The sequence below is a fragment of the Acanthochromis polyacanthus genome, chromosome 3 (genome assembly GCF_021347895.1).
Source record: "Acanthochromis polyacanthus isolate Apoly-LR-REF ecotype Palm Island chromosome 3, KAUST_Apoly_ChrSc, whole genome shotgun sequence".
Taxonomy (NCBI): Eukaryota; Metazoa; Chordata; class Actinopteri; family Pomacentridae; genus Acanthochromis; species Acanthochromis polyacanthus.
Window position 1 is genome coordinate 32145796 of NC_067115.1, and position 24516 is coordinate 32170311.

The following is a 24516-nucleotide window of genomic DNA, read 5'->3' on the forward strand; positions in this document are numbered from 1 at the left end:
TTAAGCACTATTTCTGTCTAGAGTCCCTCAGATATTTCCGGCATAGTGTCTTCAGTGTGGTATGGGAGGATTGTGGATTCCCCTCTTTCCAAATCAGACACACACACGTCTGGGGTCATGTGAACACCCATGAAAACTTTACTCTATTTACAGAAGTCTCACCTTAATGTAAGGGTGTCAAACTCATTTTAGTTCAGGGGCCAATTTGATTTCAAGTGGGCTGGACCACTAAAATCAGAGCATAATAGCCTATAAATAACCACAATTCCAACTTTTTTCTTTGTTTTAGTGCAAAAAGGTATGTTCTGAAAATGTTCACATTTAAGGAATTATCTTTTTACAAAACATAATGAACAACCTGAAATTTATTAAGAAAAACAAGATCAGTTTCAACAACATTATGCCTCAGTTTATCATTTTCACATTACAACTTCCAGATCACAGAGTGTCTACAAAGGAACACAACATTTAGTCACAGCTATCTGGACCTCAACCACATAATATTTTACTTTATAATTAAAATGGAAAAAAGTCAGACAAAAAAGACAAAAAACAACAAAGGAAACAAAATATTACAAAAATGAGACACAAAGTGATAAAAAATGGACAAAGGACACAAAACAACAAAAAGATTAAAAAACAACAAATAAAACAAAACACAAAATAATAAAACAAGCCAAAAAACACAAGCGAGACAAAAAGGAAACACAAAACGACAAAAACATGAGACAAATGACAAAAGTCAGACAAAAAACAACAAAAACGACACACAAAACGAGTAAAGAACAATAAACAATCTAATATTTTACTTTATGATCAAAACAACTTAACAACTTAACAACTTTAAGATCTGCAAATTATTTTACATTTGCAGTTTTACAAATGTACAGTTTGCAGTTAATGTCTTCTCTGTAATTTTTACACTTTACAAAGCCGTCCCGCGGGCCTGATTGGACCCTTTGGGGGCCGGTTTTGGCCCGTGGGCCGCATGTTTGACACCCCTGCCTTAATGGATATGTTGCTAAATGATGTGAAAGATCCATAAATACCTCGCTGGTTTCCCAGTTAATGGCTCTAGTGCAGCCTGATTGATCAGACTGACCAAATGTAGCTGTAAGGCTGTTTTTTTGCACCAAATTTTATACCAGGTGATAAATAAATCTGTGGTGGAATGGTGTTCCACTGCTCTTAATGTCTGTAGATTGTCAGTCGTCCAGGTCATGGTGATCATAGGAGCTTCAGTACGATCACCACGACCTCCTACGATCACTGCTCTTAATGGTTGCTGATAGAGCTGAATGTCTTTTACTCTCTATCTCTCTTTGCCTTGTCCAGTCAGAAGCTGCCACAAGATCACCTGTGCATCGTTTTGCATGGGAAATTTAGATCAGGCGTTTAGAGTCGGCACACATCGTAAACACACAGAAACAGTGTTTAATGTCAGTAATAAAAAAGGTGCATTTAGGTTTTCATCGAAACAGACAGCTCTAGAGCAGATGTTCCATATCATGCCTTGTGCCACGTTCGCTCACAGCAACATGCAAATGTAATGAAAATAACCCGATCTGTGTGTATCTCCAGATGAGGCTGATCAGGAGGAGATGGAGGTTCAGGATGGAACTCCTGACCGGATGGAGAGAACAAAGAAACAAAGCTCATCACAAGTAAGATATGTCAACTAGGTGTGTTTGTCATAGAAAAGTTTAGAAATGCATTGGATTTATGTGTAAAAACATGTGGATTACCCGAAAAACAAACACTAAAAGTACTATTAGTGTACTATAAGACAAACAGTAGGTCAGCTTTCTTATGTACACTTTTAAATTTCTGAAGCTTACATAAATGTATTTAGATGTGGCATCACCATCAAATACTATAGTATGGCCACTAGACTCTAGCTCTGAATCCTGTGCTTTATTGAGATAAACGCAGTTGGTTAAATTGGTTTCTCTCATTCTGAATCATTCCTTGGATTAAGGTCTTTTAGCTATAACCCTGACAAGTATTATTTATGTTAAGGCCAGAGTTTTCCTGCATAGAAGAACTTTTAGGGGCAATTTAAAGAAGTTTTAGGTGACCAAGTAAGGGAAAATCATCAGACGAGTTGCAATTTAGTCACACTTGATTTACACGTTTCTTGAGTAAAGGACCAGAAATAGCAGGCAAATGCGTGGATTTCTGGTTAGTAAGTGACTGTGCCTCCTGAAAAACAAAGCTGTCAGGTAACTACATGATGTGTGTGTTGCTGTGTCTCGGATAGGCCATTCTGAACGATGAGGAGGACTTGGATGAAGATGAGCGAACAAGGAGGAGAGCTGAAAGGAGAAGAGCGAAAAGGAAAGTAAATAAAACAGTCTAACAGACATAACAGCACATTTAATGACTCGTAGTATGACAGAATGGAAGTGTATAAGGATATACAGTACATACACTACCATTTAAAAGTTTGGGGTCACTTAGAAATGACCTTATTTTTAAAAGAAAGGCAGTTTTTTTTCAATGAAGATAACATTAAATGAATCATAAATACAGTCTAGACATTGCTAATGTGGTAAATGAATATTCTAGCTGGAAACGGCTGATTTTTAATGGAATATCTCCATAGAGGTACAGAGGAACATTTCCAGCAACCATCACTGTGTTCTAATGCTACATTGTGTTAGCTAATGGTGTTGAAAGGCTAATTGATGATTAGAAAACCCTTGTGCAGTTATGTTAGAACATGAATGAAAGTGTGAGTTTTCATGGAAAACATGGAATTGTCTGGGTGACCCCAAACTTTTGAATGGTAGTGTATGTTTTCTGTGTTGCAGCTCATGTCTTCTCATCAGAATGACTGTATCTGCTACATTCCATACATTCTCATATACATAACCACACTCTTATTTGCTGCCCACCTGTCTCCATGTGTTTCCATGTTTCCTACCACATCCATCTGTTTCCTCCCTTTTGACATGCTTGATTGCACATGTGCTGCCACTCTTGTGTCCATTCATTTTCCTTTACCATCCCACAGCCGTCATATCCATGCTCTCCTTTCAGAGGCAGAAACAGCGGAAGAAATTAGAGAGAAAGGAGAGGACATGGGATGCTTCAGAGCAGGTGCAAACATAAGAACATTTGTATTAACTCCTTAGCTATTATTTCTTTATTTTAACATACAAAGCCCTACAGTTTCAATGCTGCAACATCTTAGCTCCTTTACTGTAAAATGAATGTCTATACACCAATCAGCCACAACATTAAAACCACTGACAGGTGAAATGAATAACATTGTTGGTTCTATGTAGTGTTCTGCTGGAAAACCTTGGATTTTGGCCTCCGTGCTGAAGAGACTTGGACACCAAAATAAATGTCCCAGAACAAACACACTCCTTCGTGTAAATGGAAATCCCGAAAATCACTGGTCTATCTCGGCAGGAAAATGCACCCCACCACATCACAGAAACATCAAACAATCAGGAACATCTTAGGGAATATGACAGTCGCCCAAGACGTTGATTTGACCTCCAAACTTCCTAGACCTCATCATGATCAAACATCAACAAGTTTGATTCCCAGAGGCTCCACTACACAACCCAGAGTACCCAAAGGATCCACTGTCAACGTCCTGGTTCAGACCCCATAGGACACCTTGAGAGGTCCTCTGGTCCAGGTCCAGGTTCAGAGCATTTATTATGACATAAAGGGAACCAACACAATATTAGGCAGGTGGTCATAATGTTATGCCTGATCGGTGTATATACACATATACCTGTGTGTGAATATCTGATCATGCATTTGATGCTAAATTGAAATGTTGTGCGAATTTTAAATACTTTTTTTCGTTTTATAAGCATTAGAACACAGGAGTGATGGTTGCTGGAAATGTTCCTCTGTACCCCTATGTAAATATTGTATTAAAAATCAGCCGTTTCCAGCTAGAATATTCATTTACCACATTAACAATGTCTAGACTGGATTTCTGATTATTTTAATGTCACTTCATGGAAAATACATGTTTTTCTTTCAAAAATAAGGACATTTCTAAGTGACACCAAACTTTTGAACGGTAGTTTAGATGGATGTTTTGATAATTTGGAGATAGCTGACATGCAGTTGAAGTTTAAACTTCTGTTTTTTCAGCCTGAATTCTATTTTCTCTCCTTTAACGCTTTCAACGTTCACCTATCATGACAAAATTAGCATTAACACTTGATATAAGCAGCTAAGTTACAGTATTTGTAAAAATGTTACAACAGAAGTTTTTTTTGTTGCCACCCACTTTTGGATGCCACTGTATGTCACCTTGTCTTTTATAGTCATTTCGTAATAATATAATTTAACAGGAGGAGGAAGTGGCTGGAGTGGGGTCAGAGAGTGACAGTGAGGAGGAGCTGAGAGGAGAGGAACAATGGACAGCGGTTCATTCCAGACACAAATGCAACCCAGAGTCTGTCTCCACCCTCATGACTGCAGAGTACAACCGGCAGCTGCCCTACAGGATGTCAGAAGAGGTGGGTTTCAACCACTTTGGCATACTTAGTATTTCATCTAGATCATTCATCACTGAATAATAAATAAACAGAGTATTTAGTGAGCATGTATTTATGCCTACGAAGCAACAGAGCAACTTGATGGTTTGGCAGTCCTGCAGAATACTCTTTAAGGGCAAGATGTTGTCTATCCTTCCCAGCTAAAAAAAAAAAAAGGTATACACTCTTATTTCTACCTCTGGAATAAGAAGTCAGTGAAAAGAGCAGTACTTTTACCACAGCCCCCAAGATCCTAGGCTGGAGTAAATCATATCAGTTTAATAATTCTGCCAAAAAGAAAAGAACAACACAGATCAAGGGAGAACACGGCGAATGAGGCGAGGTGCATGGCAGGAGGGTGTCTGGCTCCACAAACACATAAAAACAGCTTTTGAAAGCCTGTGTGTTGCAGGGATGTGAGTTGTGTAGGGGACCCTAGCATGCTTGAACAGTGTAGTTTTCCTTAGTCTGCTCCAAGGTGAAAAATTCCACTTTGAATTTTGCACTGTGCTTTGTTCACATTGCTAAATTACAAGCAGACTGATGCTTGCAAATGAAAATCAAATAGAAAAAAGAAAGTAAAATATCATTCTTAAGTTTTGGAATTTTGGTCCTAAAGTTTGAGTGTTCTGTACTTTGTAAAATAATAATAAAAAATGTTACCCAGCTTGTCTACCTTCTACCATATTTGACCATCTCTTACTAGTTAAAAACGCGGATTAAGCTGAATGAGGCATGCCACACTTTCCTTGGAAGAGGACCAAGACCTCTATATAAAGATATCTTGATGCAGTTATGTTGTAGCCGCTGCATCTGATTGGCTCCTCTGAACCTAATCAAACTGCAGAAATTGGCAATAAACTGCTCCAAAAATGCTTAGTGTGAACACAGCATGAAAAGAGCTCTGTACAGCAGCAAAAAGACATCCTGGGGACAAATTTCAGTCTCGTTTAGAAATTACAGTTCCACATCATGTCGGTGCTTGCTGTAAAATGTCAGTCTTAAACCTTAAATTTAGTTTTATCTAGGTTTTTGTAAGCATAATGTGAACATCTGAAGTGTTCATTTGTAAGACGCTGAGCCCCTTTCTGCTGTAAAAAGACTTAGTTTGCATCAGAACTTCTCAGAGGTTGTATTTGTTTAAATACTTAGTCATAAGACAGATGTATTGATATGGAGCTGTGACGTTGACAACTGTTTAGGTCAAATCAGCATTTGGTCGGAGCAGTTGCCTGTTTCAGTGAACTGTAATTACATTTTGTGAGTTTGTCGTGTTGAGCACTTTGTGTTTCTTTCTGCCGTTTCAGGAGCCAGAGTGGGATATCAGCAGTGCATTTGTGGCCAATGCTGCCAACAGTATCAAACTGAAAGGCCTGAAGAACAGAGCAACACAGATCTCAAGGGAGAACAAGGAGAATGAGGCGAGGAGCAGCCAGGTAGACGAACACAAAAGACTACAATTATGAAACTGTTACGGTTCAGTTTGCACTCAGTGCCCCGACCTCTTTCAAGGACTCTCTCTCATGGATCAAATGGAAACTAGTGAAATCATTAGATTAGCAGTTCTTGTTTGCCAAGAAAGTTAGTAAGGGCAAGTTTGTTTACCTTGCTGACACGTTTCGACTGCGCCTGCAGTCTTTCTCAGAGCTCAGAGGCGAATCGTTGCATCATCCCACCCAGGTTAAAAATACACACTTTACAGCACAATCTTTGCTTTTCAACACATAAAAATGGTTCAAATCATACCATACATGGATATAAATAATAAATACATATGGTGTCAGGGTTTAAGCATTATTACCTGATGGGAAAATCTTATAAATGTCTTTAGCAGACTGTAATAAAACAAACAAACTTCATCTTAAGGTTTCACACTTGTTGCTCCTGCTGCCTGTTTTCTCTGCAGCTAAAACCACCGTAAGGAAAGAATTACAGTTTGAGCTTTTGTTCTGCATTTGAGACCTTAACAAAATGTTCTCTCGCCTTATTTCTCACAGACCTGCCTGATCAGTTTGATCAAAATCTGGTTTGGGTTCAATAATCAGTCTATACCAGTGGTTCTCAACCCTGTTCCTCAGGACCCCATGTTCTGCATGTTTTAGATTCTTCCCTGCTCTAACACACCTGACTCAAATGAACCACTGGTCTATACAACGCTGTGCAGTTTACAGCAGCATAAACACGTTATGGTTTAAGTGTGATCCTCGCTGCAGTTATCACGAGATGTTTGAGTCTTTTTAAGGGTTCATTGAAACAGCATGGCCTTAAAGGCAGACCCAGTGATTTATTTTTTTATAAAATAAGAAAATAGCAAAATGAACATAATCACTAGTTGCTGCTAGTCTTATGTTTTGTGTGATATTTATTGTCTTCATTTATTTATTATTTATGATTTTTATTGAGTTTCTACTGCGTTTTTACTGTTCTATGTAGTTTTTCCTTTTTAATTTGTCTTTTATTGTTTGCCTGCTGGAATGCTTGTTTAAACTGCTGCAAAACAAATCGCCCTTCAAGGGACAAATAATAAAGTTGATTGATTAATTGATTGATTGATTGATCTACCAGTGAAACCATTATAGGACCAAAACTGTCACTTACAATTCCAGATGGAGAATAGAGAAGAAATGAAGAGGAGAGGCGAATCCCTGACAGGTAGTTTACTTATAAACTGTCCTTTAGATGTACCATAAGATTCCAGCATTACATTGTTTTATTAAATCCAAGTGCTTCAGATTTATGTGGAAAATTTTATGGAGTCTGCATGTTCTCCCTGTGCATATGTGGGTTTTCTCCGGGTTCTCCGGCTTCCTCCCACAGTCCAAAAACATGCCAAGGTTAATTGGTAACTCTAAATTGTTCGTAGGTGTGAATGTGAGTGTGATTGTTTGTCTGTATATGTAGCCCTGTGACAGACTGGCGACCTGTCCAGGGTGTGCTCTGCCTTCGCCCTAAGTCAGCTGGGATAGGCTCCAGCCCCTCGTGACTCTAATGAGGACTAAGCGGTGTATAGAGAATGGATTTTATGTAGTTCCCACATCACAGAAAAATGTCACGTCAATTTCAGGAGAAGCACTATCTCAGCTAATATTTCATCCACATTATACCAACCTTTTAGATTTTAAATGTATTAATAGTGAACCAGAACCCTCAGTATTTGATTAAGTAGCTTGTGAATAACGTGTTAACTTTAGTATGCGACAACTGCTTTTCAGCTCGTCAGAAAGCTATTTTTTTGATAGGGACATTCAAAGGGAAAATGTGTGTGCAATTTTCCAGTGCAGGGCATTCAGATGTTTGAGCGAGGCCGGTACAGCCAGGCAGTGGACATGTTTACAGCAGCTATTTACTATGACCCCAATGATCACAGGTGAGTTGACCTCTGACCTCCAGCTTAGTAACACTAACTTTGTCATCTCGGGATCCTACCACCTTGTTCACTTTAGCTTGAATAAAGTCTGTCTGTGTCTCTTTTTTTGTCTCTAAGGTTCTATGGAAACCGATCTTACTGTTACTGGTGTCTTGAGCAGTATTTTTCTGCTTTAACTGATGCTCAGAGGTCCATTCAGCTGGCTCCTGATTGGCCGAAGGGACATTTCCGCAAGGGTTGTGCTCTGATGGCGTTAAAGGTTAGTATAGTGATACATTTCATTAAAAAAAAAAAAAAAAAAAATTAGTGTACAAACTATGTCCTGTCCTGCACCAGGTGGAGTAACATCATGAGCTAGAATTTATACCCTCAAACATTTCTAGTTGGTATCATTTACAGCATTACAGTGAGGCAGAGAAGACCATGGAGCAGGTGTTGAAGTTGGATCAACGCTGTAAGGAAGCGTCCAGTAAACTCTTTACTTGCCGGGTCCTCCAGCTCAAGGTGAGGAGCTTCACAGGTGACTAGAGGCCTCAGTTTATTCTGTAGCTGCCATCAGTTCAAGTTTGTACGTGCACATGGAACCCAAAGCTGCAGGAAGTCAATGCCTTTAATCTGTGTTGTCCAACTGAACAGAAAAAAACACACATATATGTTTTAAACAACTTGCCATCTGAGTTTTTTGTTTGTTTTTTTCGCTGTAGGAAGCGGGTTTTGAGGAAGAACAGAGTAGACTGTTGCTTGAGAAGTACATCACTGTTCAGGCAGTCATTGCCTCACCTGAGGCCAGAAGTAAGAACCAGATGTAGTACCGATTCTGTCCACAGTGTGGCAGTGCACAACTGTTAAATAGCAGAAATAATAGCAGAAATTTGCTGGAAATATTTACCATACATAATGACAACAGTATATACATTTTGAGCTACTTTATTAATAATGGGCAGAGAAATGCATAGTTTCAATGATGAATTCATTATAATTGACATACTGCGAAGACAAAAAGTTAGAAATAGCAGCTTGTAGACTTTAGAACATGGAGGGCAGTAACACATACCGTCCATCATCAGCTGTAAATGTATTAAAGCCTTCATGATTGCAGTCAAGAAATAAACAATTTGTAAAATAAGTTTATTAACTGGATGAACAGTTTCCATGGAAGAGCTAGACAAAGAGGACATTTACTATAGAACACAGAACTGACCCATTTTTCACTACATTTCATTTTGATTGTTTTGTCACAACATATTTCTTCTTGTCTCGTCTAACTTCTAGCACTGAAGCACACGTCTCAGCAGGACCAGAGTGGGTAAGTTACTCGAAATAGGAAACTCACATTATCACACCACTGTCTTGACACTTTTTACAGAAATACACAATGTGCTTTGGGGAATATATTTGGGGACTTTTATGTCTAACTTGCTACTTGCTTCAGGCATGAAACAAAACAAATTTCATAGTAATGTTTACGTCTACCTGTCAGTAAAAATATGTAATGTCCATTGTGGGTAAAACATATGATAATGTAAAATATATGCAAATGTAAGAAAACCACAAGAAAAAAACATTTGGTTTCTTTGACTGAGAAGTATCTGTTCAACAAATAGTCACATTTTTCTCTCGTGATTTTTGCCTTATGCTGTCTCTTTGTTTTTACACTCACTTGTCTCTCCCTCTTTCATTTATTCCTCTTCTCCTTCTCTTCTCCATCTACCAGAAGCTGTCGCTCTCTGTGGGTTGGAAACATTACAGTGGAAGTTGCAGAGAAAGACCTCTGGGATCTCTTTAAAATGTAAAACCACTGTGTGTGCGTGGGTGAAGATGAATTAGAGCTATGTGGCGTTTATCCAGATGACGACAACAGCTGTAGTTCATAACTGTTGTAGTGTTAGTTATAGCAACAATAAAAGCAGCGGTAGTAAAAATAAGAATCTGGTTTCCCACTGTTGGTCAGGTTGTTTGGTTTCAAAATACATTTCACTTCTTCACTGTTTGGATTTAACATTTATTTGAGTGCGGTTCCCTTTATTTATTTTTTTGCATATTAGCAAAAAAATGTAACTATTTGTAGGAGGAAAATGTTGGTATAAGTCATACATATGTAGTAGTAATATACACTACCGTTCAAAGGAAAGGGGTCACCCAGACATTTTTATGTTTTCATTTCATGTTTTGTACTCCTATGTAGATATTCCATTAAAAATATCTGCCGTTTGCAGCTAGAACAATCATTTATCACATTAACAATGTATAGACTGTATTTATGATTCATTTAATCTTGTCTTCACTGAAAAAAAAGCTTTTCTTTCAAAAATAAGTACATTTCTAAGTGATCCCAAACTTTTGAACAGTAGTAGTAGTAGTAGTAATATTATCATGAATAGCACTAATACTTTTAGTTGTAGTGGAATCACTTTCAGCAGCAGAGGAAGTGTTATTATACTAAGTTGTTGTACTACTGTAATTATTATAATGACATCGCGTTTTAAGTACCAGCAGTGATTACGAATCACAAGCAGCATCACTTGAGCTGCGGATCAATGCCACACTGTTGTGCTGTACATTTGAGACTTTGAGTGTTTGTGTTGACAGGTTTGGTGAGATTGAAAGCATCAGAGTTCTTCATGAACGCTTCTGTGCCTTTATCAACTTCAAGAATGCCAACATGGCTGCCAAAGCCCTGGAGAAGCTGCAGGTAAGTAGTGAGCTCATATTCAGGTGAGCAGAACTTAGCTGAGGTTACCTTCTTGAATGTAAGAGCAGGTTATTAATGTGCCCCTATGAGTTTCAACAATGAGCTGTCATCATGTAAAGTTTGATTAGCTGCAGTGTGTCCTCATGTCCAGGGGGTGGAGCTGAGGGGCAGCAAGCTGCTGATGAGGTACCCAGATCGTTGGATCCAGCGGACCCTGCCCTCCATGCAAAGGACCAACACCAGCCTTGGCTTCAGCGCTGCATCAGGATGACTTACTAAAGTGTATCTGTGTGGTGTTGTGATTTTTCAGATTGGTTTGTTTTTACCACTTATCATACATGTCAGTTAGGGTAAGGCATTTACACCAATCAGCCACAACATTCTGACCACTGACAGTGAAGTGAAGAACATTGATCATGTTGGTTCTATGTAGTGGTCTGCTGAGAACGTTTGAAATAAACATTGTCCCAGAACAAACACACTCCTTCACATAAATCTTAAATGTCACTGGCCTACCCCTGCAGGAAAACGCACACCACCATTTTGCAAAAACATCAAACAATAAGGAACATATTGAGGAACTTGACAATCCCACAAGATGTTGATTTGACCTCCAAACTTCCTAGACCTGATTCTGATCAAACATCAACAGGTGCAGTGGAACAAGTTTTAATCCCAGAGGTCCCTCTGCACAACCCAGAGTACCCAAAGAATCCAGTGCCAACATCCTGGTACCAGACCCCATAGACTGTATAATAAAGATGGACATAGCACCTGGATCCAAAAATGAGACCTACCCAGAAGTGTCAGAAACTTGCAATATCACACTGTCTGCCAGGGTCTGGCTCTAAAAAGCTCTGGCTCCATAGACCCCAATTCTACACGGGAAAAACTAAAATTCAATAGACTGCTTTTCTACGGCTAATTTTTTTCATTAGTTTTCACGGTCAAAACGAGAGAGCAGGTGGCCGATTTTAAAATAAATCAATATTGAATTTTATATAGAGCGTTACAGTTTTGTGAAGCCAGGGGGCGGGGCTACTTGATTGACAGTCTGGTCTGGAATGATTGACAGGTCAGGTAGCCTAGACGCTCATTCACCGTAAACTCTGTTTTTGTTTGGATAACTGAGCTGTTGGTTTATTTAACAGTGAAGCAGCAGAACCTTTTCCACAGACAGTTTTTCTGCCTGTTGGCTTGTTTGAACCAGTTTTCTGCCTTCGGCTGATTCTACCAGCAGACACTGAAAAGACTCTGATGGTTCAGTAAGTAAGTGTTTATTTTCTTATCAGTGCCGGTTTTAATGCACTTTATATGCAGCTTTAGCATCAGACATAATGTGTTCCATGCACTCCAGATGTTGGTGGAGTTTCTTTCTGTGTATATTGACCAGAGAAGACAGCTCGTATCCAGTAAAGGTTAACAGTGCTAACCGAGCTAGCTGCTGTGTTGTGTTTCGTGTAAACAGCTGAAGTGAATTGTGTTACAGTCTGATGTTAACTTACAGACTTCAGTACTTACCTGCAGAGTTTATCTCCACTTTTGGAAGCTAATGTTGTTAGCAGCAGCATTGGTAAACAGCAGAATCTGGTAAATGTGGGCGGGGCAGAGAGTCCTCAGCTCTCAGTCAGTCTGACCAATCACTGATCTCTGGTTCCACCCTCTGAGAATCTTTTTTCTTGTCTCTGGCTCCAAAAATCCAAGATGGCAACCACGAAGTAGCAAAATCCTGGCTTTATTTTCGTAGTGCAGAAACCAACAGGTAACGTCACGGTAGCTACGTCCATCTTTATGATACAGTCTATGGTCCAGTGGTTCAGAGCATTTTTGACCACAAGGGGGACCTACACAATATTAGACAGGTGGTCATAATGTTCTGCCTGATCAGTGTATATTAGATGTGTTGACTTGGCTTTGGGGATTTATTATGGTCACTGTTGACTTCCACACCCACCATCCACGATCTACAATCCATTATTTATCTGTGTTTACCGTATTCACGTGAGAATGATGCAGGATCTTCTCTTCTGCTTCCACACAGGTCCAGGCAGGGGGCACCTATAAATGGTGATGAGTGCTTCTACTGGCGGACCACAGGCTGTTTCCATGGTGATAAATACCACTTCAAACACACAGCAGACCAACACAGTGGAGACAAGAAACCATGGCAACCATAACTATGTCCCTCCCTGACCTTCACAACGCCATAGACATATATAAGTAGACGCCTCATTGACTGCGGCTGCCCACTCAAGCGATGTGCCTGCAGCGCCGCCATCTTGGAACGGGACCACTTGCTCCTACGATGCATTACTTCCATAGAGGAATGATGTGCTTATACAATTAAAGTTGTCATAAATCGCTCAGTTCTCAAGCAATTTTGACGGGGTTTGCTTGTAACAAACGCCAGATATGCTAGATATGCTAGATAGATAGATAGATAGATAGATACTGCTATTATTTCTACTGTGAATAATTATCATTATTATTATTATTATTATTATTATTATTATCACTACTATTAATATTATATCAATTATTATTATTATTACTATTATAACTGCTATTATTACTATTATTTTTATCGTTATTATTATTACTGTTATTATTATTATTATTTCACGTGTATAAATCACGTTCTTTGGGAAAGCTTAAACATGTGAGAAAAGTAGCCAGAGATAAAGAATTGTCTACAACAAAAATAATTCCATCATCAATCAGGGCTATTATTAGATCTATCAGATGCTGTATTCTAACCAACCAATTACTGCAGTAAGTCTGTTTTATTTCTTTGTAACAGGCTGTTGCTAGGAACGCTAGATTCATAACATCGAATTTTAAACAAAAAAATTGTCTCAGATAAGTTATTTCACCGGTAAGCAGCTGTGTAATACATAGGATGATGTAGAGAGCTGGTTAGATTATGGGTAGAAGCCAGACACAGAGCTGATGGGGTTCTGTCCGTCTTGTCGGCGTTTATTTCACTCTAGCTATGACAACCTGCTAACAATATATTATTCCTTACATACATCTTACATGTGAAAAGTAATCCCACGAGCTCTTGTCTCCTTACAGCGCTCATTAGAGCATCCATAGGCTGAACAGAAGTCCGGCATCTTTAAATAACTATGCTGGAGTCAGAGGGAGATAGTGTGTAGCTTAAGTGTTGAGTGGCAAAAACAGCATTGTAAAAAAAATCTGAGCACCTTGTATAGTAGCTACAAGTGTGACGTTTCTAAGAATCAAACAGTCTGACAATCGGTTCAAAATTCAGCGCATAATTCCACTTTGATTCAGCAGTACCTCTTGCCTCCGTAGATGTCTATGCACCGCTGCCTCCGGTGGTCCCGTTCCAAGATGGCGGCGCTGTAAGCACGTCTCTCGACAGCCTATGAGGCGTCTGCGTATATATGTCTATGCACAACGCCTGCATGAGGCACATTAAAGAGGGATTCACAGAGGGAAAAGGACACAAGGAAGAGGAAAAACAGCTCTCAGTGTGGAGAACAAGAGGATGAGTGTGTTTGTGGTTAGGCTACTATGTGAGAGTCAGAGGTTGTTACTAATGATTAAAAACATCACCCAGAGCCCAGTCTGAACAGGAGAACAATTCATGTGAAAGAAGAACTTCTGCAGTGACTGGGTCTTCAGTGGAATTTAATTTACTGGAAGCCTTAGGCGTTTCTAGCCCATTTTTTGGGGTGCTCAAGCCCCCCTAAATTGAATCTCAGCACCCCTAAAATTTGAGAGATTTTAAAAAAATTGTATTGCATTTCCTTTTTTTAAACAAACCAAATAAGTGTATAAATCATACAGTACTTGGTTTATACGTAATGTTTTAACAACAAAAATACAGCACCCCCCTATGTTGCCTCAAAAATGGTATGATCCCGCCCAACTTTCCCAACTCCGGCTCTGAGCCTTTACCTGCAGAGCTTATCGCTGCCTCCCAGTGAAGGTAATGCTATAGTGGTGTAAGTATCTCGTTTAAACCAGGATATGTGGTACAATTCTTAACTTGTACCACTCAATACCAACACATCATTATCATTACAAGTCCTCTTTTTGTTGCATTTAATCACAGGTTACTGTTTATGTTGTTAGGTAGGAGTTAGCTGACAGTTTTTCTAGCTAGCAAACGTTACAGGTGGTCAGTGTCTGTTTGAACTGGACTGAGAGAAGCTAGCTGTTGTGTCAGTGCATGTGTTAATATTAAAGCCAAGGTGCTACTGACTGACTGGATGCACATTAACATTATAACTCCTATTTTGTGTGTGTGTGTGTGTGTGTGTGTGTGTGTGTGTGTGTGTGTGTGTGTGTGTGTCTCTCTCTCTCTCTCTCTCTCTCTGTGTGTGTGTGTGTGTGTGTGTGTGTGTGTGTGTGTGTGTGTGTACAGACAGACAGACAGCCTCATCATAGACATAAGATTGTTTTTTCAAAAAAAAAAAAAGAGAGCCAGGATCAGGTAAGAGTGTAGGATCAAATGGTTTATCAAGAGTAATCTTGCAAGTTGGAACAATCTATGTTTATATCTCTTATAGATATAGAGCACATTGTTCGGTTATTTTCCTTAAGGTTGACACCACAAAGAGAGAGAGGACATTATTTATTTGTATTCTTATTGGTATTTTTTCATATTTATGTAATTTTTCATCTAATTGATTACAATCTATTTGTGTATGATTGTCAGTCCAAAGAGGGAGAGACGAAAAAGGAGAGGAGCAGGAAGGTCAGGAAGAACCAGTTAAGAACACAAACAGAGAGTAGAGGCACACAAACAGCACCTGTTAAGATGACAAAGAAGAACATTCTATTCACAATATAATTTTACATATATGTCATGGAAGTCATGTGTTCTCCCTGCATTAAATGCTTTCCAGAAGCACACTTAACAGATATCAGTGGACTTCATTCTAAACAGGACGTCTTCATTATATTTTCCTAATTATCTGTATGCTTTACTATTTGCTTAATTTCACTATACAAGGAGGAGAAGAACAGGGAGAGACTCTGGGAGATGAGAGTGCAGATCACGGAAAGAGATGCTGTGCATCGCATTTCAAATGAAAGTCCAAAAATAAGTCCAAGGTCCATTTTTTCGGTGTTTTTGGTACTCAGTATGAGCAGCTGGTTTACTCCAGAAACATACTTGCTGTTTATGTGTATGTTGAGGAGCTGCTGTATCTAAATGAGGCGTCTATTCCCAGAAATTAGGATTACGATATGTTTCTTTAAGATTCCAGTGCATTCCTCCTTTGCTGTGACTCAGCATTTAAATAACCTTCAAAAGATTGAATGGTTTAGTCACAGACTTTTTCAAAAGTGTTGTGCTTTTCTTTCACAAATGTGGGAATGAAATTGCATTAAAATGTACAAAACAGTGAAATTTATCTTGCCTGTCTGTGCACCTCTGGGTGCTCAGCACCCCTAAACCACCGATCCTAGAATCGCCCCTGCCAGAAGCATCCCTGAGGAGTTTAAAATGACCTGGAGAGTACTCTTCTTGTTGTCTTTTTGTTTTCCAGCCACTAGTATCTGTTCTACATAGACTGTCCTGTTCTAAACTGCTGGCTACATAATTTCATAAAAGGAATCTAATCTGTAATAGATGCATAGGGAATTATTAAAATGTTTCTACTGTTCTGTCTTTAGTTGTGATGTGACTACAAAATGAATGCTCAAGTTTGTTTCCCAGTGATGTGAAATGAAGAAGGCTTCTGAACTATGTGGTTTGTGCCAACCACAATGAAAGCAGAAGGGTTGTGTCTAGACCACATCCTCCTGTGTGTTCCTTTTTGACTGGTTGTGTACATTAGTGACATGTCTTCCTGAAGAGGCGGACATTTGACCGCATGTAACACATACAAACATGTCAACTGTTTTTTAATACACCTTCAAAATTATTCCTTGACTGGATAACAACATTTTTTAGTTTGGTCATGTGTTACAAATGAGAAACTACCAACCGTCTTCTGCTGTGTATGAAATCTTTTTTTTCCTCCCCACAGTAAGGTAGCGTTTACATTCTGTAAAATATACACTACTGTTCAAAAGTTTGGGGTCACCCAGAAAACTTCAAATTTTCCATGAAAACTCACATTCATTCATGTGCTAACATAATTGTACAGGGGTTTTCTAGTCATCAATTAGTGTTATATAAGGGCGGGTCAGATTATAGAAAGGCTTTATTTGAACCAAAACAAGAACTAAACCAACATAGAAAATGTGGAAACTGAACTAAGAGGCTAAACAAAAACCAAACTCGACTCGAAAATAAACACCACAAAAACCTACAACCAAATTCCCAGCTAAACCCAAAATGCAACTATCAAAAAAATTAAAATAAATTAACTCAAACAGGGTACTCGCAAAATGGGGAACTAAATACAAAGGGGAAAGGGCAGACTCTGGGAATACAGGGTCTGAGAGAGAGACTCTGGAGCAGAACCAGCGACACTCAAGGCAAGAGCAGACCAGCGAGTGAATTTCAGAAACCGGCAGGTAGAAGGGCAGCGACCTGGAGCAACAGGCTGGAGACAGGAGTAGAGACTAGAAATACAGGAGGTGAATAAATCCATGTGCAAGCTGTGGCAGTCTATGGTCTGGCAGGGAGAGAATGAATGAACCTGGTTTATATAGCAGGAGGTGATTAATGACAGGTGAGCTGATGACTGCAGCCGACTCCAATGCTGCAATCAGCAGACTGCAGGCAGACGGGAGATGCACTGATGCTTTGTAGTTAATCACAAGAGCCGACTCCTTTTCCTTTCATTGCTCAGCTCTGCTCACAGCAGAACTTTGTTTTTGATCTCCGTATGGAGTTTAACAATGTCCTCGCAGAAACCATGTTACTGGATCCTAGCTTTAAGAAGCTTGCCTTCAGTGACAACAGATGATGTTCACGAGGTACTTCAGAGAATAAGAGCAGCAGCAACTAAATGTCCCAGATGACCAAATGGAGGAGGAGCCACAAAGTTCTGCTGTGTGGGGGCTCTTCTATGAAAGAACTACAGTAGATGCTACAAGGAGAAATCATACAGCTGATACTGTCTTGGAGGTGAGATTGTATCTTGAGGAACCCCTCATCCAATGAGCAGACGACCCACTGAGCTGGTAGCAGGCCAAGGCCTCAGTCTTCCCCACCTGGTGAAGGTGATGGAAGAGAGACTGCAATGTGACAACTTCTGATCCATTAGAGAGAATCTTCTCTAAAACAGGGCAGATACCAAAAGAAGAAATTGTATCTTCCCATCAGGTGAAGGCTTTAGTTCAGGCAACTGGACTTATTCTTCTGATCTTGAAGATGTTTTGTCTCTCATCCAAAAGGCTTCTTCAGTTCTAAAACTACTTTGGAGAGTCCCAGGTATTTAACTACTAGAGGTGAAGGTGGGGCTAAGGCTGACGGTATCTACTATCAGCAAGGTGATAAGAATAGAATAGAATAGAACTTTATTTGCCATTGCAACAAGTACAACGAAATTGCAAAAGCCCTTCAGTCAGTGTAAAACAGTGTGAAGAAATGCGATAAAATGTGCAAAATAGCTGCCAATAGCTGCCATATTAGGTGCACTGAATGACATGAGGTAGTTATAATATAACAGAGGTAGGGCTATTAGCCTTTGTTCAGGACCCTTACTGCTGTTGGGTAGAAACTGTCTCTGAACCGGTTTGTCCTTGCAGTGATTGACCTGTACCGCCTGCCTGACGGTAACAGATTAAACATGTGGTGTCCTGGGTGAGAGGGTCCTGGGTTATTTTTCCTGCCTTTCTGAAGCAACGGGAGCGGTGCAGCTCTTCAAGTGTGAGGGGAGGGCAGTCTGATTTTTTTGGGCCTTGTCGATGATCCTGTGCAGTGAGGCCCTCTGAACCACCGTGCAGCTGGTGTACCACACGCACAGACAGTACACCAGGATGCTCTCGATGGTGCACCTGTAGAAAGACACCAGCAGTCTCTGGGAGATGTTGTTCTTCCTGAGAACCCTCAGGAAGTGCAGTCTCTGCTGGACTTTCTTCAGTAGCTCGGAGGTGTTCACAGTCCAGGTCATGTCCTTCTCTAAGTTGACTCCTAGAAAGCGGAAGTCCTCTACCCTCTTCACACAGTCCCCGTTGATGATCAGAGGTGGAACGTCTGTTTTAGTCCTCCGAAAGTCGATGATGAGCTCCTTGGTCTTGGCTGTGTTGAGGAGCAGGTTGTTGTCTCTGCACCACCCAGTCAGCTGCTCCACCTCAGCCCTGTATGTGGACTCATCCCCCGCAGAGATGAGCCCCACAACTGTGGTGTCATCGGCGAACTTGATGATGGTGTTACTGGGGTGCGTAGACGTACAGTCCGATGTGTAGAGGGTGTAGAGCAGAGGGCTCAGCACGAAGCCCTGGGGGGAGCCGATACTGAGGCTGATGGTCCCAGATGTGTGGTCTCCCACCCTCACCCTCTGCCTGCGGTCCGACAGGAAGCTGTAGATCCACATGCAGATGCAATGTGGAAGTCCAAGGTCTCCCAATTTACCCACCAGTTTGTGAGGAAGGATGGTGTTAAACGCGGAGCTGTAGTCCACAAAGAGCTTTCGCATGCATGTCCCCTGCTGCTCCAGGTGAGACAGCGACACGTGGAGCGCTGTAGCTACAGCATCCTCCATTGATCTGTTGGCCCTGTATGCAAACTGGTGGGGATCGAGACTTCTGGGGAGGAGTGAGGTGATGTGACCCCGTGCCAGTTTCTCCAAGCACTTCATCATCACTGGAGTGAGAGCTACCGGCCGGTAGTCATTGAGGCTGGAGATGTGTTGCTTCTTGGGCAGGGGGACGATGGTGGAGGACTTGAGGCAGGATGGGACGACGGACTGGGATAGGACCGATTGAAGATTCTGGTGAACACTCCAGCCAGCTGGTCAGCACAGTCCTTCAGCACCTGTCCAGGGACACCATCGGGTCCAGCCACCTTCCATGGGTTGACCGCCCGCAGTGTGCGCCTCACGTCGTGCTCCCAGTGTGAGGCTGGCTGCTCTGGAATGCAGGGTGTGGTGTAGCTGCCTCCGGGGATCCTGTCTCAAAGCGGGCAAAAAGCTGTTCAGCTCCTCTGCCAGTGAGGCTCCTCCTCAGCAGCTCCGGTGTTGGCCATGTAGTTCATGAGGTGCTGGACCTCCCACACCTGTCTGCTGTTGTTGCTCTCCAGGTGGTCCTCAATCCTCCTCCTGCAGTCCCTCTTGGCCTCTCTGATCCCTTTCTTCAGGTGGCTTGGCTGCACTGTACAGATCGCTGTCACCAGACCTGAAGGCGTGTTCGTTTTTTAAGCAGCTGCTGGAACCTTCTGGGTCATCCAGGGCTTCCTGTTGGGTACACCCGGATGGTCTTGTCCACTGTGACATTGTCTGTGCAGTTTGATGTAGCACAGAACACTGTCTGTGAACACCTCCAGGTCGGGTGATCGAAAATGTCCCAGTTAGTCCTTTCAAAGCATCCTGCAGCTGCTCAGAGGCATCATCAGGCCAAGTTGTGACTGTCCTTCTGGTGCTGGGGGCAGTTTTCCGGAGGGGGGTGTATGCAGGGACATGTGGTCAGACTGGCCCAGGTGTGCTAGCTGTTTAGCCTTTTAGCCCAGCTTGATGTTGGAGTACACCTTGTCCAGTGTATTAGCTCCTTTGGTGGCACACTTAACGTGCTGATGAAGCTTGGGGAGCACTATGTGGTGGTCCAATAATTTGCAGATTTGGTCACATACTTTCAATATCAGGGAGGTTTCTTCAGACAGAAACATGGATATGCCATGGGTTCTCTGGTATCTCCTTTTGTAGAAAACAACCAGTCCACAGTAGTCCCGGGCGGCCCGAAGGCGCGCAACAAAGGGCAAGTCCAAACAAAACAGCGTCCCAAGCAAGACCAGAAACCAAAAACAAAGTCACTGGCAAGTCCAAAAACAAAATACACTCCAAGAGGAAGGCGAGGCCACTCTGGAGGCCGTCCGGGCCGGGGACGGCGGCGAAGGCGAGGCCACTCTGGAGGCCGTCCGGGCCGGGGACGGCGGCGAAGGCGAGGCCACTCTGGAGGCCGTCCGGGCCGGGGACGGCGGCGGTGGACGAGACGAGGACCCTCTGGCGGCCGGGCTGGAGGCCGGCGGCGGTGGACGAGACGAGGACCCTCTGGCGGCCGCAGGCGTAGGAACCCCTCAGTTATCACAGGAACAGAGGATTCCACTGGAGGAGGGCCGGCTGCACCGGCGGAGACACTCGGAGGGCTGGCTGCACCGGCGGAGACACTCGGAGGGCCGGCTGCACCGGCGGAGACACTCGGAGGGCCGGCTGCACCGGCGGAGACACTCGGAGGGCCGGCTGCACCGGCGGAGACACTCGGAGGGCCGGCTGCACCGGCGGCGGCGTCGTCCTCGACCCGCGCTGGAGCTGCACCGGCGGCGGCGTCGTCGTCGACCCGCGCTGGAGCTGCACCGGCGGCGGCGGCGTCGTCGACCCGCTCGGGAACCAAGGCTGTGGTGGCGGCGTCGACCCGCTCGGGAACCAAGGCTGTGGTGGCGGCGTCGACCCGCTCGGGAACCAAGGCTGTGGTGGCGGCGTCGACCCGCTCGGGAGCCAAGGCTGAGGTGGCGGCGTCGACCCGCTCGGGAGCCAAGGCTGAGGTGGCGGCGTCGACCCGCTCGGGAGCCAAGGCTGAGGTGGCGGCGTCGACCCGCTCGGGCCAAGGCTGAGGTGGCGGCGGTGTCCTGCTCGGAAACTGCTGCTGAGTGGGAAAGTCTCTTGGAGCCCGCTTCCGTCTGGATCTCCTTCGGAAGAGGGGCTCATCGGAGATCTGGAGTTCAGAATCCGGCAGAGGATTGTCCTGGGCTGGGGTGGAACCATCAACCCCACTCGGGAACTGTGACCGGAGTGACAACCCACTCAAGGACCGCGGACTGGGGCAGCAGTTACAGAGTCGCCTTAGATATTGCAGCAGAGTCCGGGTTTCCCTGAACCCCGCTCTGTCCAGAATCTCCGAGAAAGAAAGCTTTACTACGGAAACAGAGTTCAGATTCCGGCCGAAAAATTAATCCAGGTAGAGTCTAATTCGTCTGAGTCGGAAGTTCCGTCCTCCCAAAGCTGTTATAGTTCTAAGTTTAGGGGATGGCTGGGAATTCCTCCTTCGATGAACCACGTCGTCCTCTGGCGTGGCAACTTAATGGCCAAATCGGTTCCCAAAAAGGATCATACCTGTCGTAGTCAAACATGGGGCCATCGTGCCCCTAACTACAACACTAGAAACTAATGGTGTCTGCTGGGTTCAATTGGGCGCGTGCATAATGTCAGGATTGGAGGAGTGGAGAACCCAGTGCAGACAAGACAAAAACTTTATGCATAGTTAAAAGGATTTATTCATAGAACAAAAAAACCATTAACAACTGAAAGCTAGTCTAGGTGGACAAACTAAAAGGGGAGCTCAGGAGGGAACTCAGGAGGGAACTCAGGAGGGAACTCAGGAGGGAACTCAGGAGGGAACTCAGGAGGGAACTCAGGAGGGAACTCAGGAGGGAACTCAGGAGGGAACTCAGGAGGGAACTCAGGAGGGAACTCAGGAGGGAACTCAGGAGGGAGCACAGGAGGGAGCACAGGAGGGAGCACAGGAGGGAGCACAGGAGGGACCTCAGGAGGGAGCACAGGAGGGAAACCACAGGAAGACTAACCAAGACGAAGACCACAGGAAGACTAACAGAGGAGACAAAACTAAACTAGACACAGACAACGGCTAGACTAAAAGGGAGACAAAACTAAACAAGACAAAGGCTACAGGAACACTAGAAAACTACAGCAGGGGAAACTAACAGCTAACTAAAGAACAAAACTGGGATCTTACAACAATGAGTCCAGTGAGGGTAATCCGGAGAGGAGATGAAAGATGACAAAGTCCAATAACTGAAAGTCCAGCGGAAGAGGGTAGTGAAAAATAACTGCATGAATTGTCCAACTATGCACCAGCCAAGGCTGAGGGGAAATGGCAGAGCTTAAGTAACAGGGAAGGGGACCAGGTGAATTGAGTGGAGCTGATTGCGACAGGTGAGGGTGATGAGCTAATGAGTTAGAGCCAGGGGACGAGTGAGTGGAAGAGGGACAGGATGAAAACACAGCCAGAGGGAGACAGAGACAAGCCAAAAACACACTAAAGGGCAACAAAAAAATGCACACAGACAAGCAACAGACAGAAGGAACAAAACAGGCCGCAAGAGGGCCGAATCCTGACAGTTTTATGATGAGTTTAATATTATCTTCATTGAAAAAACTGCTTTTCTTTTAAAAAAACAAGGACATTTCCAAGTGACCCCAAACCTTAGAAATGCACTTATTTTTTGAAAAGAAAACCACATTTTTTAAAATGAAGATAAGATTAAATTAATCATTAATACAGTCTAGACATTGTTAATGTGGTAAATGACTATTCTAGCTGGAAACGGCTGATTTTTAATGGAATATCTACATAGAGGTACAGAGGAACATTTCCAGCAACCATCACTCCTGTGTTCTAATGCTACATTGTGTTAGCTAATGGTGTTGAAAGGCTAACTGATGATGAGAAAACCCTTGTGCAATTATGTTAGCACATGAATAAAAGTGTGAGCTTTCATGGAAAACATGAAATTGTCTGGATGAGCCCAAACTTTTTAACGGTACTGTTTTGAGGAGGTCCATGCATGCAAGGCATCAGTAAGAATCATTTCTTCATTTCAGCTTGGGGATTTACTGCCTGTCTGTGTGTTCATGCATATTAATAATCTGAAGAGGAAGGAAGTCTGCTTTTAACTACTTGTGGTAAAGAAAATGTTTCCATTCACAGTTGAAATTCGCTTCAAGGAACACGTCCTCTACTTTTTGGTCAAGAAATGTTACTGTGACAAACTGACAAGCCGTTATTTTAACGTGTTTGAGATCCTGTTGATGCGATTTAACAGAGTCAAGAAGAGCAGCTATGAGTTTACCGGCTGCAGCGAGTGGATTTGTTGTCCTCCTTCTCTGTGTACCAGGTACTGTACATTTATATTTCAGGTCATGCACAACACTTTCAGAAGAGTTTATTTTTAGAGAATACATGCAGCTGAATTGATGTTTTGTAATGTGATACAAACTTTGCAGACATTCACTTCTCTTTCTTGAAATCAAAGGTTTCAGAGGAAAATAGAGCTGTTTCTGGTATGAAATGCTTCCTGTATGGTGGTGTAATGGTGGACTGTTTTGTGCTTCATTATAAATCCTAGATACTTCATTATTGTAATGCTGCTTCTCTACAACAGCTGAGAGAGAAATGGACTTTTTTCTTGACTGCATTTACAGTGCTGTGAAAAAGTATTTGCCCCCTTCTCAATTCTTTTTTTTTTGCACACTAAAATGTTTAAGATCATCAAGCAAATGTAAATATCAGACAAAAATAAATAAACACAAAATGCAGTTTTTAAATGATGATTTTATTTATTAAGGACAAAAAAATATTCAAAGCTACCTGGCCCTGTGTGAAAAAGTAATTGCCCCCTAAATCTAATAACTGGCTGATCTAATAACATGTTGGGCCACCCTCAGCAGCAAGAACTGAAATCAAGCATTTTCCACAACTGGTAATGAGTCTTTCACATCTCTGTGGCGATATTCTGGTCCATTCTTCTTTGCAGAATTGTCTTAATTCAGCAACGCTGGAGGGTTTTCCAGCAGGAATGGCCTTTTTAAGGTCATGCCACAGCATTTCAATTGTACTCAAGTCCAGACTTTGACTAGGAAACTCCTAAACCTTCATTTAGTTTTTTAAGTCGTTCAAAAGTCGACTTACTGGTGTGTTTTGGAACGTTGTTCTGCTGCAGAATCCAAGTGTGCTTCAGCTTGAAGTCATGGACTGATGGCCAAACGTTTTCCTTCAGGATTTTCTGGTAGAGAACTCATGGTTCCATCACTCACAGCAAGTCGTCCAGGTCCTGAAGCAGC

The 24516-nt window shown here is 42.4% G+C and overlaps 1 protein-coding gene across 2 annotated transcripts in view; it reads left to right on the forward strand.

The window, feature by feature from the left end:
• LOC110960438 (uncharacterized) overlaps positions 1–16216 on the forward strand; it is a 32486-nt gene extending 16270 nt beyond the window's left edge. The window contains exons 2-15 of one of the 2 annotated variants that reach the window (XM_051946218.1): positions 1582–1664; positions 2261–2341; positions 3043–3102; positions 4329–4496; positions 5822–5950; positions 7121–7166; positions 7791–7881; positions 7999–8140; positions 8281–8385; positions 8586–8673; positions 9154–9187; positions 9596–9670; positions 10471–10573; positions 10725–16216. In XM_051946218.1, the coding sequence (XP_051802178.1) occupies positions 1582–1664; positions 2261–2341; positions 3043–3102; positions 4329–4496; positions 5822–5950; positions 7121–7166; positions 7791–7881; positions 7999–8140; positions 8281–8385; positions 8586–8673; positions 9154–9187; positions 9596–9670; positions 10471–10573; positions 10725–10844 (1325 nt within the window). In that variant the 3' untranslated portion in view covers positions 10845–16216. Of the gene's footprint in view, positions 1–1581; positions 1665–2260; positions 2342–3016; positions 3103–4328; positions 4497–5821; positions 5951–7120; positions 7167–7790; positions 7882–7998; positions 8141–8280; positions 8386–8585; positions 8674–9153; positions 9188–9595; positions 9671–10470; positions 10574–10724 lie in introns of both variants that reach the window. The other variant, XM_051946219.1, reaches the window with a different exon arrangement.
• Positions 16217–24516: the final 8300 nt, after the last annotated feature.